The sequence below is a fragment of the Gorilla gorilla genome, chromosome 2 (assembly GCF_029281585.2).
Source record: "Gorilla gorilla gorilla isolate KB3781 chromosome 2, NHGRI_mGorGor1-v2.1_pri, whole genome shotgun sequence".
Lineage (NCBI taxonomy): Eukaryota > Metazoa > Chordata > Mammalia > Primates > Hominidae > Gorilla > Gorilla gorilla.
The window spans coordinates 50,923,855-50,938,330 of NC_086017.1; the positions used below are offsets into that span (position 1 = coordinate 50,923,855).

At 45.2% G+C, this 14,476-nt stretch overlaps 1 protein-coding gene across 2 annotated transcripts in view; it reads right to left on the reverse strand.

Moving 5' to 3' along the window:
• Positions 1-326: 326 nt before the first annotated feature.
• Positions 327-14,476, reverse strand: part of LOC129532329 (uncharacterized) — a 34,771-nt gene continuing 20,621 nt past the window's right edge. The window contains exons 1-2 of one of the 2 annotated variants that reach the window (XR_008678022.2): positions 1,328-1,481; positions 327-1,245 (exon numbers count right to left, since the gene is read on the reverse strand). Coding sequence is in view for 1 of the 2 variants with exons in the window: in XM_055381344.2 (XP_055237319.1) it covers positions 1,167-1,245 (79 nt within the window). In the remaining variant the exon portion in view is untranslated. Of the gene's footprint in view, positions 1,246-1,327; positions 1,482-14,476 lie in introns of those variants that run through there. The other variant, XM_055381344.2, reaches the window with a different exon arrangement.

Here is a 14,476-nt window from a genome sequence, read left to right on the forward strand (position 1 = left end):
CTCAAGTCCCTGATAGAAAATGGGGAACTATTTGCATATAACCTATGTACATCCTCCTGTGTATTTAAAATTATCTCTACTTATAATACCTAATACAATGTAAATGCTATCTAAATAGTTGTTCTAGTGTATTTCCTATTTGTACTATTTTTTATGTTTTTTTATTAGTTTCTTTTTTCAGATATTTTTTATCTGCAGTTGGTTGAATACAGGATGCATAACCCACACAGCTGGAGGGTGGGTTGAATGTATACAAGGTATTGCTTGTGTAAGTAACTATAAAAATAAAATGAAGCATTCAAGTGGAAGACAGAGATTTCCCGCAAGACAATCTTTAATACTCATTCCAGATCTAAAATTCTGTGACTCGCTCCTGTCATGGAGCCTTCCAGACCAGACCATTACAAAGCAAACAGCTGTTTACATTTAACATTCTATCCCCTGGCTGGGCCGGAGCAAATTACTACTTTTCATGTTCTGCCCTTCAAGTGAGAAGGCATTGGCATCTCTGAGTAGGTTCACTCCAAAGACACTTTTCTTCTTTCTGCCATTGTTCCCACTTGGCCCCTTAAACTCCACAAATTAAGAACTCCTGTGGTAAGACTGGTGGCTGTCTTGTAAGATGTTAAGTTCCCTTCTGACTGGAACACAAAACACTGCTTGTTGTTTTGCAGAGACTAGAACTAAAGGAGCCACCCAACCTGCCCCTAAGGGAAAGGAGGTGGGTCTGGGGCTTTGCAGGCATAACAACAATCCTGACTGCTGGACTCAGCTCTGAATTCATTGGCAGCATCAGCCCACTCCTCCATTCCATCTGATTCTCTCTAGTTAAGTGTCCTATGAACCTGAGACTTGGCTCCATTCCCTAATGCTTTGTGCTTTTATTGACCAATTCCAAGGAGCTCCACTCCTTGTCAGTCATTGGAGCTATGGCATGAAAATGAGCCACACAGATACTAGTAGCTCATTTTTGCTTTGAAGCAGGCCATCCCAAAACTTAGCAGCTTAAAACAACCACCATTTATTTAGCTCACTATTCTGAGGGTCATCAGTTAGGCTGAACTCAGTTGAGTGATTATTCTGGTGTCAGCTGGGCTCCCTCATGAGCCTGCAGACAATGCAAGTCATTAAGGTCGCTCTTTTTTCTGGGAAGAGCTTGCTATCAGCTAGGTGACAGGGTGGTCAGGACACATGTCTTTCATTCTCCAGCAGGCTAGCCCGGTCATGTTCACATGGTGGTGGCACCTGTACAAGAGGGTTAAAAGGCCATTTCTAGGCATTAAATATTCAAGTTAAGACAAAGATGAAACCCCACCCTATCATTTACCTTTCTACTAAATGTCTCAGGACAGGCTTGTAGTTGTCAGAGATTATTCCAAGTTCCATGAATTCCAATGTTTTAGCTCATCAGAGATCATTTACTTCAACCCCTCTGTACCCAGACTCCAGTATGGATTATGTACCTCTGGGAGGCTAGGAACAGCTTGGAGGAATAAAAAAATAACCTTTATTCAAGCTCAGGTAATAACAGCCCACTCTTAGTTATTCATGAGTGCCGTGATCAGGATTTTATTCCTTGGGAGAATTCAGGATCAGGGGTTCTTTGAAGGAGATGGAAGAAATAGAGTTAAAACCCTGAGATTTGCAAATAGGCACTGCCCACAAAGGCTGGATATTAACATTCAAGGGCACCTTCTGGGTTGCTGGTCTTAACTTCTTGACTAAATTTTAAAACCTGCAGGTTTTAAGATACCTGATGGGGCAAAATACAAATCTACCCATTGGGTATATCATGGCAGCTGTTTTTTCTCCCCAAATACCATCTGCCTGATTTCCCATGGTTCCTGAGCTCCTCCTCAGAAAGTCAGGAGGGAAAGATGGTGCCAAGAATGCCCTTTGCTGGCATCTCCGGTTTTAAAACCAGAGAGTCGCCTATATGACCTGCCTCTGACCCTAAGAATTCATGTGCTCTGGATGCTCATGGTCTAATTAGGAGCTATAAAGAGATATTCCAGTATTTGTAATGCAAAAAGGTAACGTCTATAATGAAGTGTGCACAAAATAGGAACAAGGAAGGGTTGGACCGGTTGTCAAGTAGGAGAGAGAGAACAGAGGTAAAGATTCAGAGGGGAGGAAGAGCTTGACTGATTCTCAGGAGGGCATGTGTGTCAGTGTTACTCGTGCATAATGTCAGGTGGGGAGGTGGACACAGCCTGGGGGTGGAGGCAGGAAATGAGGCTACAAAAGTCATCACTGCTCAGATCAAGAAGGGTCTTTGTCCGGGCTCAGTGGCTCACACCTGTAATCCCAGCACTTTGGGAGACCATGGCAGGTGGATCACATGAAGTCAGGAGTTCGAGACCAGTCTGGAAACCCCATATCTACTAAGAATGCAAAAATTAGCCAGGCATGTGATGGGCACCTGTAATCCCAGCTACTCAAGAGGGTGAGATGGGAGAATAGCTTGGACCTGGGAGGCAGAGGCTGCAGTGAACTGAGATCATGCCACTGCACTCCAGCCTGGGCGACAGAGTGAGACCCTGTCTCAAAAAAAAAAAAAGGTCTTCACAGTCATGCTAAGCATCAGGAGCCATTGAAGAATTAAAGCAGAGTAGATGTCATTATCTTTTTATTTAAAAAATACTACTCATTGGGTGAAAAGAAAGGCATTCAAGACGCCACTGTAATTAACCAGTCAAAACACAGTTCAATTCCAATGAAGACAGAGAGGGAAAAGAACAGACATGAGAGAAGCCTAGCAATAATAAATGGGATTTGGTGGCTAGTTAGATATAAGGTGGAAGAAAAAATGTCACCAAAAATTTTGACGACATTTTTACTTGGGCCACTGTGCAGGTGATAGTATCCTTGGCTAAGTTAAGGAATACAAGAGGAGGAGTAGGTGTTGAGACATGTTGGGATGGAGACAGTAAAGGATAAGATCTGATTGGCACACTGAGTTTGGCCTCTGTGGAAGGGTTATCAAGGTGAAACAGAAGCCTTGGTCCTGTGGTTTTAGGGCATAGGGGAGCAGCCTAGGATGCCAGCAGGATTTTTAGTTAAGCTGAAACAGATAATACTTAGGGACAGGGTATGGAGCAAGAAATAAAAGAGCCAAGAACTGAGCCCCTGGGAACAAAACACTTAATGGGGCCAGAGGAAATGGGAGCTGGGAAGGAAACAGAACCACAGGGGGGAGTGGCCAGTCAGTGTCATCTGCTGCTGCAAAACTGGGAAGATAAGCCTGAAAGCATTCACTGTGTTAGCCGCATGGAGGTCACTGGTGACGTCAGTGGGAGCGTTCATAGTCAGACAGGGCTCTGTTCCAGGGAGCTAGGAGTAAGAGGGGTCAGAATGGGGAGACAGCTGGTAGAGATGACACTTTAGAAACATGGTGTAAACGTAATGAAGATATATGACATTAGGTGGAGGAGCATACAGAGTCTAGGAAGGACTTTACTTTAAAGGAGATTTAATTCTGCTTAAATGTCACTGGGAAAGTGGGAATAATAATACTACCCTCATAGGATTATTGTAAGGGTTAAACTGCAGCATGCATGTAAGGTGTTTAGCAAGGTGCCTGAACATAGTAAGTGTCCAATAAACAGTGGCTATAATATCATTAATAATAACAATAATAGCAGTTGTACATAAAACACCACCAGAAGGCAGGTTGAGGACACAACCCAGAAAAGGAACAATTGACAGCACAAACAGGCAGGAAGGGAAGGGATCCTGAATGCAGTTGAATAAACTATGTATAAAGAAAATGAGATTCATTCATTCAACAACATATATCAAGCACTTACTTTACCAGGTGCTGGGTATATAAAAGAAAACAAGAAAAACACGCTCCTGCCCTCAAAGAGCTCACACAGCCCAGCAAAAGAGATGTATAGTAAATCAACCATTACAATGTGGTGGGATGGAGTGAAAATCAGGGTTCAGTAGAAAGCCAGCAGGAGACCCTAACCTAGCCTTGGCCAGCAGAGGTGAGGGTGCACAGGAAAGATTTTCTGGAAGAAGTGATATCTAGCCTTAGACCTGATTTCCCTAGACAGGAGACAGGCAGCAACAGCACAGGAGGGAAGAGGAGGAGACAAGGTGAAATAGGGTTTGCAGTAAATAGGGGTAAAAGTAGAGGAATTCACGCCAGAAACTTTTTTCTTCCGTAATGCAGCAAATTATTCTCTGTGAGACCTGAGAATGGGCTTGGAACAGCTGCGATGACAGGGCAGAAGAAACTGGGCACATTATATACATGCTGAGCAGTATTGAAGGTACGGATGGGACTGTCGTGATTGCCCCTAGAAGCACTGAGAAGACTAGAGAAGAGTGGACAGCAGGGATGAGGTCTGCAGAGTGGTGTTGCAGGCTAAGGGGCAGGCAGATGAGGGTGCTGGCCAAACCAAGGATGATGTGATGCTTCCCAAGATAAGCAGGAAAGTAAAGCCAGGCGGGGACCAGCTGATGAATCCCCCAGATAGAGAGAACACATGCAAATGAAAGCATAGTGAAGTCAAAGAGTAAATGTGGAAGAAATCAGAGACCGAGAAGCCAAGGATGGTCAAGAGGCTGAGCTCAGAGGAGCAGGTAGAGTCAATAGCAGCTCTGGGGATGACAACGTCCAGCAGGTGCCACAGGCTTGGAAGAGTGGAGGGGGAAGGCCATGAGAACTGAGCAGATCAAGGAGCTGTAGGGTGTTAGCAGGATCACCCAAGACTGCCTAGGATGCAGGCAGGAATGGGATGGAGAAGAAGGGAGTGATCCAGTCTCCATCACCTTTGATGAATGTGAAGGTAGGACCAGGGTTGCAGTAGGACAGCTATGGGGCTAGAAACTTAGGCATGGCTGGCTTAATGGCAAGGGCAACCCATTCTGCATTTACAACTGTTTTCTCCCATAGTTCCCATAAGCATGTATGAGATCTTGTGCCCTGACTTTTTTCAATTTAAAAAACACAGTGGGCTGGGCGCGGTGGCTCACGCCTGTAATCCCAGCACTGTGGAAGGCTGAGGCAGGTGGATCACCAGGTCAGGAGATCAAGACCATCCTGGCTAACACGGTGAAATCCCATCTCTACTAAAAATACAAAAAAAAAAAAAAATTAGCCATGCGTGGTGGCAGGTGCCTGTAGTCCCATCTACTGGGGAGGCTGAGGCAGGAGAATGGTGTGAACTCGGGAGGTGGAGCTTGCTGTGAGCTGAGATCACACCACTGCACTCCAGCCTGGGGGACAGAGCGAGACTCCATCTCAAAAAAAAAAAAAACAAAAAACAAACAAAAAAACACAGTCTATGAATATGAATAGTGACCTATTTTCTTCTATGTCCAAATTACATTCTCATGTTCACCCCAGGCTGTTCTTTTGTTGCCAAGTGGGCAAAGCCAGCAAATACAATTTAAGCACTTGATTAAGGCATCATGATTTGCTTTTAAATATTATTGTTCAGTGACTTTAAATCCTTCAGACCTAGAGGTTCTCCTTCAACCTCACCAACTAGACAAGCAAATCAGCAATTAGAAAATGGTATATGAAACGATGCAGTAGGGGTCTGTGGGGATGCTTAGTAAGAGTCCTAACCCAGCCGTGCAAGGGTCAAGAAAGGCTTTTGGCACCCAAAGGTCATGTCAGTCTCCCTCATTTCCCTCACTGCCTGGCCCAGGAGAAATGCACATGAGACCTTAACCACATAAAAGCCAGGCAGACGTAGCACCTTAAGGAAAGGCTGTGTTTTGCTGTGCTCTTTGGTGTCTTAGAGATGGGGAAAATGCCCTGGCCTTAAATTGGATTAATAAAGGAAACTATTAATCAAAAGCCTGAAAGGCACATCTTCAAACTTCTAATGAGCATCAGATTTTGAGTGAGGGTCAGTGGTTACGCGAAAGAAGAAGCGGGCTATGAAGTGGGTTCTGTCCTGGCAGATGCCCCAAAGAAGCTGCCCTCACCTCAAAAGATGCCCCAGGCACCAGCTCTCTGACTTAGGCATGCTTGGCTCCTCAGCCTCCTAGCCCTGTGTTTCCAAGGTAACAAAGTCCCTGATAAGTTGAACATTGGCCAGTGAGTTGTGCTTCCCTGAAATACATCAACACACAGCAGAGGGAAATGGCTGCAGGCCCAGCTGAACAGTTGCCCTGATCCTGAAAGGCCACTGGTGGAGAGGCCCCTTTGTACCTGTGAAGGAGCCTCCCTGCAAAGTCCCCTTTGTACCTTTCGTTGGCTGAAGACTAGCCAGTGAAAGGAAGAATCGCCCTGGAAAAGTACACAGCATGAGAGAGATAGTCAGAATTGGGGGGAACCTGAGATGAGGATTTGGATGCAGGGTTTTTGTTTTGTTTTGTTTTTGTTTTTGTTTTGAGACAGAGTCTCGCTCTGTCCCCAGGCTGGAGTGCAGTGGTGCGACCTCAGCTCACTGCAACCGCCGACTCCCTGGTTCAAGCGATTCTCCTGCCTCAGCCTCCCGAGTAGCTGGGATTACAGGCATGCGCCACCAAGTCCAGCTAATTTTTTTTGTATTTTTAGTAGAGATGGGTTTTCACCATGTTGACCAGGATGATCTCGAACTCCTGACCTCGTGATCCACCTGCCTCGGCCTCCCAAAGTGCTGGGATTATAGGCATAAGCCAACGCGCCCGGCTTCTGGATACAGGTAATATATTAAGGATATGCTCACAGGCAAGGTTAGTATGGGAAAGAAGGAAGCAGGACAAAGACGGAAAGGCAAACAAGACTGGTGGTTTCAGGCAAAATCCTTCAGAGGGTAGCTTCAGCCTGATCCCTCGGGGAAGCCCTGGTGTGTAAGTTCCGTCTCATGTTGCTCCTCCCCACCCAGCTTTAGGGAAGGGAGCTGGCTCTCATAAGCCTTCTCCAGGTGGGCATTGGTCAGTAGTTACCCTTAGGGATGTACACTCCCTGGCACTCCCAGTGCCTCCTAAGCAGACAGGCTCCAGGAGTTGGAGGGCAGTGCTCCATTACTGGAAGCAACAATTCACCAAAGCCAGGCAGAGACACACAGATCAGATAAAGGGACATGAATAAATCTGGGCAGGGCGCAATGTTCACTTCAGTTACAAATCCCTGCCTGTAAAGGGGAAGGAATGATCAACAGAAACACTCAGACTTCAACACCAATTTCCTTTGTAGAACCTCAGAGTCTGCCGAGGAGCGTCTAAGGAGTCACTCCAATTAGGAGGAGGGCCGAGGAGGGGCTGAGCATGCCAGGATCTCCAATGAGAGCAGCTTCTCTCTCCGTTCTTTTACTTATTGCCTTTTATGTACAACGTCGTTTAAAGGAAGGCTTCCCCTGCTGAAAAGAAGTTTGGAAAAACATCCTGCAATAGCTCTGTATCCCCTCCACATGTAGGGTGGGCAGAGTAAATCAAGATGGTAAATCAGTGTGGTGGCCCTTGGGAGGAGTCATCTACCCTATGCTGGGACAGCAACAATCCCAGCCCTTGAGGAACACCACCCCCTGCCCCCAGGTCCTGCACCAGGCTGGAGACCCTGAGTCCTTGCTCTGGCTACACTCACAGAATTCTGTGGGAGGCCCTAAACATAAATATGCAGAGAATATATTTCACTTTTCAGTGTGTCACAGTGAGCTGGTGCTCAGACATAGACAAGGGACAGAGCCAGAAAGAAGGGAGCTTTGGCAACTTGTAAATAAAGCCCTTGGAAATGAAAAATGCAACCCACTAGATACAAAGAGGAGGACCAAAGGGAAATTTGTGGTCCCACAGAAGCCTTGCTCTCCATCTGGTTAAACAGGTTGCTGAAACATTGCTTTAATTTCACTCCAGGAATAAAGATACAAACTACTGGGGGAAAGAAGTTCCTGGATTCCTAACTTTGTAATTATTCAATGAATATTATGAGCCGGGCAGCCCACTTGATCACTTGCCCTTGTGGAAAGTGGGGAAGGAAGGACCTAATTAACAGCAGTGGAACAGGACCCCAGGATAAATAAAACCAGGAAACCCAAAGAAGGAAGTGTTTAATGCTGGCCACTGAAATTCCAAAGTGCCCCATAATTGCCACTTAAACGTTACCAACCTGTGAAGCTACCATGCGCTTTAGAAAGAAAAACTCCATCAGCTTTCAGGTGACATGGGAAGTTACAGTCACACTGTGAAGAAATGCCCTAAAGCGGAAGCACCAACTGGCTGGCTAGGTTCACTTGAATTAGTTGTCCATGTCATAAAATTGAGAAGTTTCTCATAAAAATCCTAACTTCCGTTTTTTTTTTTTTTTCTCTCTCTCTCTTTCTGAAAATTGACCTTCACAATGCTGGGCCCAAGATCCTGAAGATAATAGTGAGTGGTAGCTGGGTAGTCCCTTTTCCTCTTTAGACGGGGACACTTTCACATTTCTCTGCACTGCACTGACCTTGCAGCATGTACTTATATTGACATCACAATGAAGATGTTTTGCTTGAGCAGAGAGGAAATGTAACTCTGCTGTTGGTACTCTGATTCCTTTGCTTTTACCATCTTTGTCCTATTCAGAATTTACCCATCTCTTTATACCAGGCCCTGTTATTATACACTTAACTAAATACAAGTCACATCTGATTATAGTAAGAATGGAAGCGCTAAGTCCTCAGTTAACTCAGAGGTGCAAGCGAACAGCATTGAAGAATAGTCCATTTTCGGGGAGATAATAGTGTTAATACCATTTGATGAGCACAGCATTAATTTATTTGTATGCGTTATTTCCTTTAATCCTCACAATAGCCCTATAAGGTAGGTCATATTACCAACCCCATTTTACAGATGAGGGAACTAAGTTTCACATGTTTTAGAGTCAATATTTGAACAACTGGAGTTTTGCTGTATTTTGGAATCAAAATAGTCAAACTAAGATTTGAAAAAAAGAGCTGAAAATCATGTGTTTATCCAACTGTGCCACACTACAAGATAGAGCAGGGGTTGCATCTCAGAGGCTGAAAGGTATGCAGGGTCTGAGCAGGAAAGCTGACACAGAGAAAGTAGCATATCCCAAGCCAGATGAAAGAATGGGGTGATCATGTTTCCTAGACCAAAACTAAAGCCAGTCTAGAACTTCGGGAGCTTGTTCTTTTTTTTTTTTTTTTTTCAGACAAGGTCTCATTCTGTCACTCAGACTAGAGTGCAGTGGCACAATCTTGGCTCACTGCACCTCCACCTCCCAGCCTCAAGTGATTCTCCTGCCTCAGCCTCCTGAGTAGCTGGGATTACAGGCACACACCACCACACCCTGCTAATTTTTGTATTTTTAGTAGAGATGGGGTTTCACCATGTTGGCCAGGCTGGTCTCGAACTCCTAACCTCAAATGATTTACCCTCCTTGGCCTCCCAAAGTGCTGGGATTACAGGTGTGAGCTACTGTGCCAAGCCACTTGGGGAGACTATTCACAAGGGCAGTACATTGGGAAATAAGAATCAGCACTGGAAAAAACTGGCTTTATAATTGGCAGGGTGCCAAGGTCCAAGCCTGATGGTCAGATAACAGCAATAGCTAATATTTATTGCACTGACTGTCCTATGTCCCAGGCAGGGTGCTGAGCATGCCACATGTACTAACTCTATCCTGTGAGGTAGGTACTATTATTATCCTCATTGTACATATGGGGAAACTGAGGTGCAAAGAGAGGTTAAGTAACTCATCCAGCATCATATTTAGTAACTGCAGGAGCTGGGATTAAATGTTATTAGTTGTTTCTAGAGTTCACAATTATAAACCCTACATTTGCCACTTCAGCTGGCCAAGGGCCAGCCAGGCAAACACAGGACAAAGGTTTAGGTAAAGGAATCTTTTGAGGAAGCAGCAGCAGGTGTCAGGAGCCAAAGCCTGGACAAACAGGGTCAGAGGTCCAGTGCAGGGAGGCCAACCTCAAATGCAGAAATCTCTCATCAAACTCAGGCCTCTTGTGGGGGTGAGAAATGCAGGCTTCCCATCCCATAGAGCAGCGGTCCCCAACCTTTTTGGCACCAGGGACTTGTTTTGTGGAAGACAATTTTTCCAGGGATGGGGGAAGGGGATGGTTTTGGGATGAAACTGTTCTACCTCAGATCATCAGGCATTAGATTCTCATGAGGAGTGCACAAGCTAGATCCCTCACCTACGCAGTTCACAATAGGGTTCACACTCCTATGAGAATCTCATACCGCCACTGATCTGACAGGAGGTAGTGCTCAGGCAGTAATTCTCACTCGCCCGTGCTGACCTCCGACTGTGCAGCCCAGTTCCTAACAGGCCACAGATTGGTACTGGTTGGTGGCCAGGGGTTGGGGACTCCTGCCGTAGGGAGAAAGGTCATTGTATACAGCCCCTCAAGAACGCAATTTGCCTGGAGTCTATGATTCATAATGGGCATCCTTAGAGCCAGAAGTTCCTTCTCCCCGTATTTACCCCAAAGGAGCCCTTATCTGCTCCTGCTGTGGAAGGAAGGCACAGAGTCCTCTTCAAGGATGATGATTACCAAATGGTTCATTATAGCAAAGGAAACAAGCTAAGTGTCCATCAGGAGGGGAATGGCTGGGTCAATTGTAATAAACCCACTCAGGGGAACATCCTCCAACAAAGATACACATACCTCACATGAAGAGTCCAAGATCCAAGAGCCAGCCATGGAGCTGTGCCACTCAGACTTCCCTTCAAGAAAGCAACTGCCACTCAGCTGCAAGGAGTGCAGTGAGCTAACAGTCTCCAGCTGTGGAGCTTTTAGGATTCAGTACAGCATTTGAGTTGAGGCCATGCTTTCCAGGGAGTCTCCCAGCAGGTGACTGAGCATGGCTGGGGAACTAAAGCTTGGCCATTTCTGCCCAATGAGGCAATCCTCCAAAGGGCGATGTCAACTCTGAGCTCCCATTGAGCAGGTGAGACTGTCAGACCCGCATCACAGACTGCTCTCCTTGCTCCCTCTACCTTTATCTTTCACAGGCATCACCCCCAATTAACCCCTTATACTCCTAACTCCTCTCAGTGTCCACTTCCCAGAGGATGCCTGAACTGGCACTTCCATTGATTAATGAAAATAGCAAGTTACAGGACCCTGCATACGCTAAGATACCATTATGTAAATAAACAAACACCTATATGAATAAGTATTTTTTAAAGGTAAAGAAAAAGAAAAATACAAGAATGGAGGAAGAAAGGAAGGAAGGAAATAAACCTCACACACAAACATATTTTTTCTATGTATTCACATATATGCAGTCAAATGCTCTACCCCTGAGCTATAACCCCCGCATTCATATATATGAATAGGTATGCATTAAAAAGTTCTGAGAAAAGCCCGACTAAATGGTAACCGTAGTTATTTCTTGAGGTGAGGGAAAGTTTAGGAATGATGCATTAAGATTCTCTGTATTGCTTTAATGTTCTTTTTACAAGGAGAATGCTTTCAAGCATTACTTAAGTAACTAAAAACATTTAAAACGTACACCAGCCCTTGGGAATCCAGGCCCCTTGGACCAAAACTGAGTTTACTCAAGGAGGATCCCAGCATCTCTGCTTAAGTTAGGAGCCCCCCAGAGTGGAGCCTGAGGCCCTCTAGAAGTGTTGTAACTGGCAGGGGTCGGCCAGTTCTCAACCCACTCCCTGCCTCTGTTGGCCAACAACCACAGAGATGCATCAAGAAGGAGAAAGATATTTCTGTCCAGAAAGATCTGTGGAGTGTTTTAAATTGCATGAGACTTTCCTGGCCTCCCTGGCTGCACTGTGCAGAGATGCCATAACTCCCCAGAACAGCATCTCTGAGAATTGCACTTGTAAATCTTTCCCTCACGTGGCACGGAGCACATCAGAGAACGGTTCTAAATCTAATCAGCTGCATGGGCATCTCATGCAGGAGGTAGCCATGTTTGTTACTTATCTGCCAGTACTACCTCTTTCACCTTTAAGCTCTCAGGGTCTTCTTTCTAATTCTGTCTCTCTCTCTCCCTCCCTGCTTCCCTTGCCTCTTGCCTTTTGCCTCTTTCTCCCCTCCTTCCCCTCCTTCTCCCCTTCTTCACCACTCCCGTCCATGACCTTAAAGAGGGAGCAAGCTAGATGGGGAAGAGCCCCAGCAATCTGGGCACAGACTGGGAGCTTCCTTCCTGTACTGCTGGCCTGCACTTTCTTCCCAGGCATCACACTCACTCCAACAGGCTGATGGTAGGTCAGAAGTCTGCAATCTGGACGTGGTGTGAATGGCTTCTCACAGCATGCCCAGAGGAAGAACTCCAGCTGGCTCGGTTGAGGCTACTGACATTTAGGAAATTACTATTATTTTTATTTTTAGACACCAATAAAAATGACATCTGGGACCAGTGCAGATAAATGTTCCATTTATAAGGAACCAGAAGTCTGAGAGATGGCTGAGGTTGCCCAGCCAAGCATGACAGGGGAACCAGGGGACTTCTGAGAGGAAGTTCACCCCCAGCACTGCAGGGATGGAACAGAGGCCAACTTGGAAAACAAGTTGGAGGCAGAAGTTCTGAGAGGTCCCAGAATTATTATCTTTAGCCAATCTGAAACTCCCAATCCCTGACCAAAAAATATGTTAAGTAAAGTACCATCTTCCAGCTATTTTCTACTATGCCCTGTCCGTCTACATTCACCAAATGCAATAGTTTGCAAGAGTGGTACCGTCACCTCCATTCAACTTACGAGAAGGTTAAGTAACACACCTACGGTCACACAGATGATGGATGTCAGGGCTAGGTTTGGCACCCAGTTCTGTTGAAATTACTGCGCTGTCTTTCCACCAGCTCTCAAAGTCAAGGTCTTTCTCTCAGTGACCCACTTGTGCCATCTAAGCCTTCAGAAAATAAACAAGGGGAGGGAATGAAGCAATAGCTGAGCTAGTGTCAGTCTTTGCAAAGACAACTAGTGTCGACTTTGTGAACAGGCTAAGATGTTGACCCTGACTGAGGTCATGACTGAATCTACCTCCCCATGTGCTAAAGGGAAGACAGCATGAGTAGTTTAGATTCCTGCTCTACCACTTCTTTTTAAAAAATTAATTAAAGGACTTTTTTTTTAAGTTTTTACCTAATGTCCTTTTTCTGTCCCAGGATCCCATCCAGAATATCACATTACATTTAGTTGTTGTATCTCCTTATGTACCCCTTGGCTGTAACAGTTTCACAGACTTTGCTTGTCTGGAATGACCTTGAGAATTTTGACGAGTGCTGGTCAGGTGTTTTGTAGAATGTCCCTCAGTCCCACCATTTTTTACCCAAGATATCCTACCAGAGGACAGACCTCATGCAGTTTTCATAGGCATCTCTTAACTTCACAACCAGAGAATAACTTTGAGAGATTAGGAAAAAGGCCTTCAAATTCATTCATTTTACCAAGAAGCACTGAGCCCTTGATATGTACAAAGAAAGCATCAGAGGAGGCACAAAAAAGGATGCAAAAGAAGCAGGAGATGAGGGTTGAGTGCCAATTGGTTCTCTTCCCCACCTCCTTCGGGTCTCTGGGCTCTCCTTTGTGAAGGAAGAGGTGCACCTGAGAACGCACAGGTATATCAGATCAGTGTTTCTCAAAGTGAGGTAGAGGGACACCTGCACTAGAATCCCAAAGGTACTTGTTAAAATGCAAATTCCTTGCAGACTTTATCCTGTGTTTATAAAAAAATAAAAAATAAAATAAAATGCAAATGCTTGAGCTTACTTCAGATTCACTGAATCAGATGTTGGTCAGAAACCTGCTTGGGGGAAAAACTGCACTTGATTCCAAGGCTCAGGCAAGTTTAAGAGCCACCATCATAAGAGATGATAATGAATGGTCTATGCTGACCTGATGGGACATGTACAAGCCCCAGTGGATACAAAATCAGATAGGTGAAAGCAGGTGACACTTCACTAAATTTCAGAAGAAATGGACAGGCAAGGATTGCTGGAGACTCAGATAAAGGGGCTGTAATCTAGATGGTTGTGCATGGTGTCAGGAAATAGGAAAAGCATTACCAAGACCTGAAGTATGAATATATAAACAGGAGATGTCAAAATCTAGTGGGGTTGGGTGGCAGCATGTAGGTACAGATTGGGGAATCTAAAAGCCAGGGTGACTTGTAGCCATCAACATAGGTGCCAAGAGAACAGTGGGAAACAGAGAATCTATAAGGCAGAACTTGCATGAAGCAGGAAAGTAGAAAGGTGAGTTTGCTTTTAGACATGTTGTATTCAAGTTCTTGATGAAATATATAAACAGACATATCCTGTAGGAAGTAGGGAAGTTGTAAGAAGTAAGGTTGAGAATATGCATTTTTAATAAGTACCTTTGGGATTTTAATGCACGTGGCCTTCTATTAATACCTTCCTCTGAGAAACACCGATCTGGTACCACCCTTTGTTCACAGGTGCAGCCCTTCGTTCACAGATGAGAAAACTAGATCCAGAAGGAGGAAGCAGGAAAATGACCTGACTGACACTCAACCTTCCTCTCCTACTTCTCTTGCACCCTTTTTTGTGCCTCCTCTGATGCTTTTTTTGTACATATCAAGGG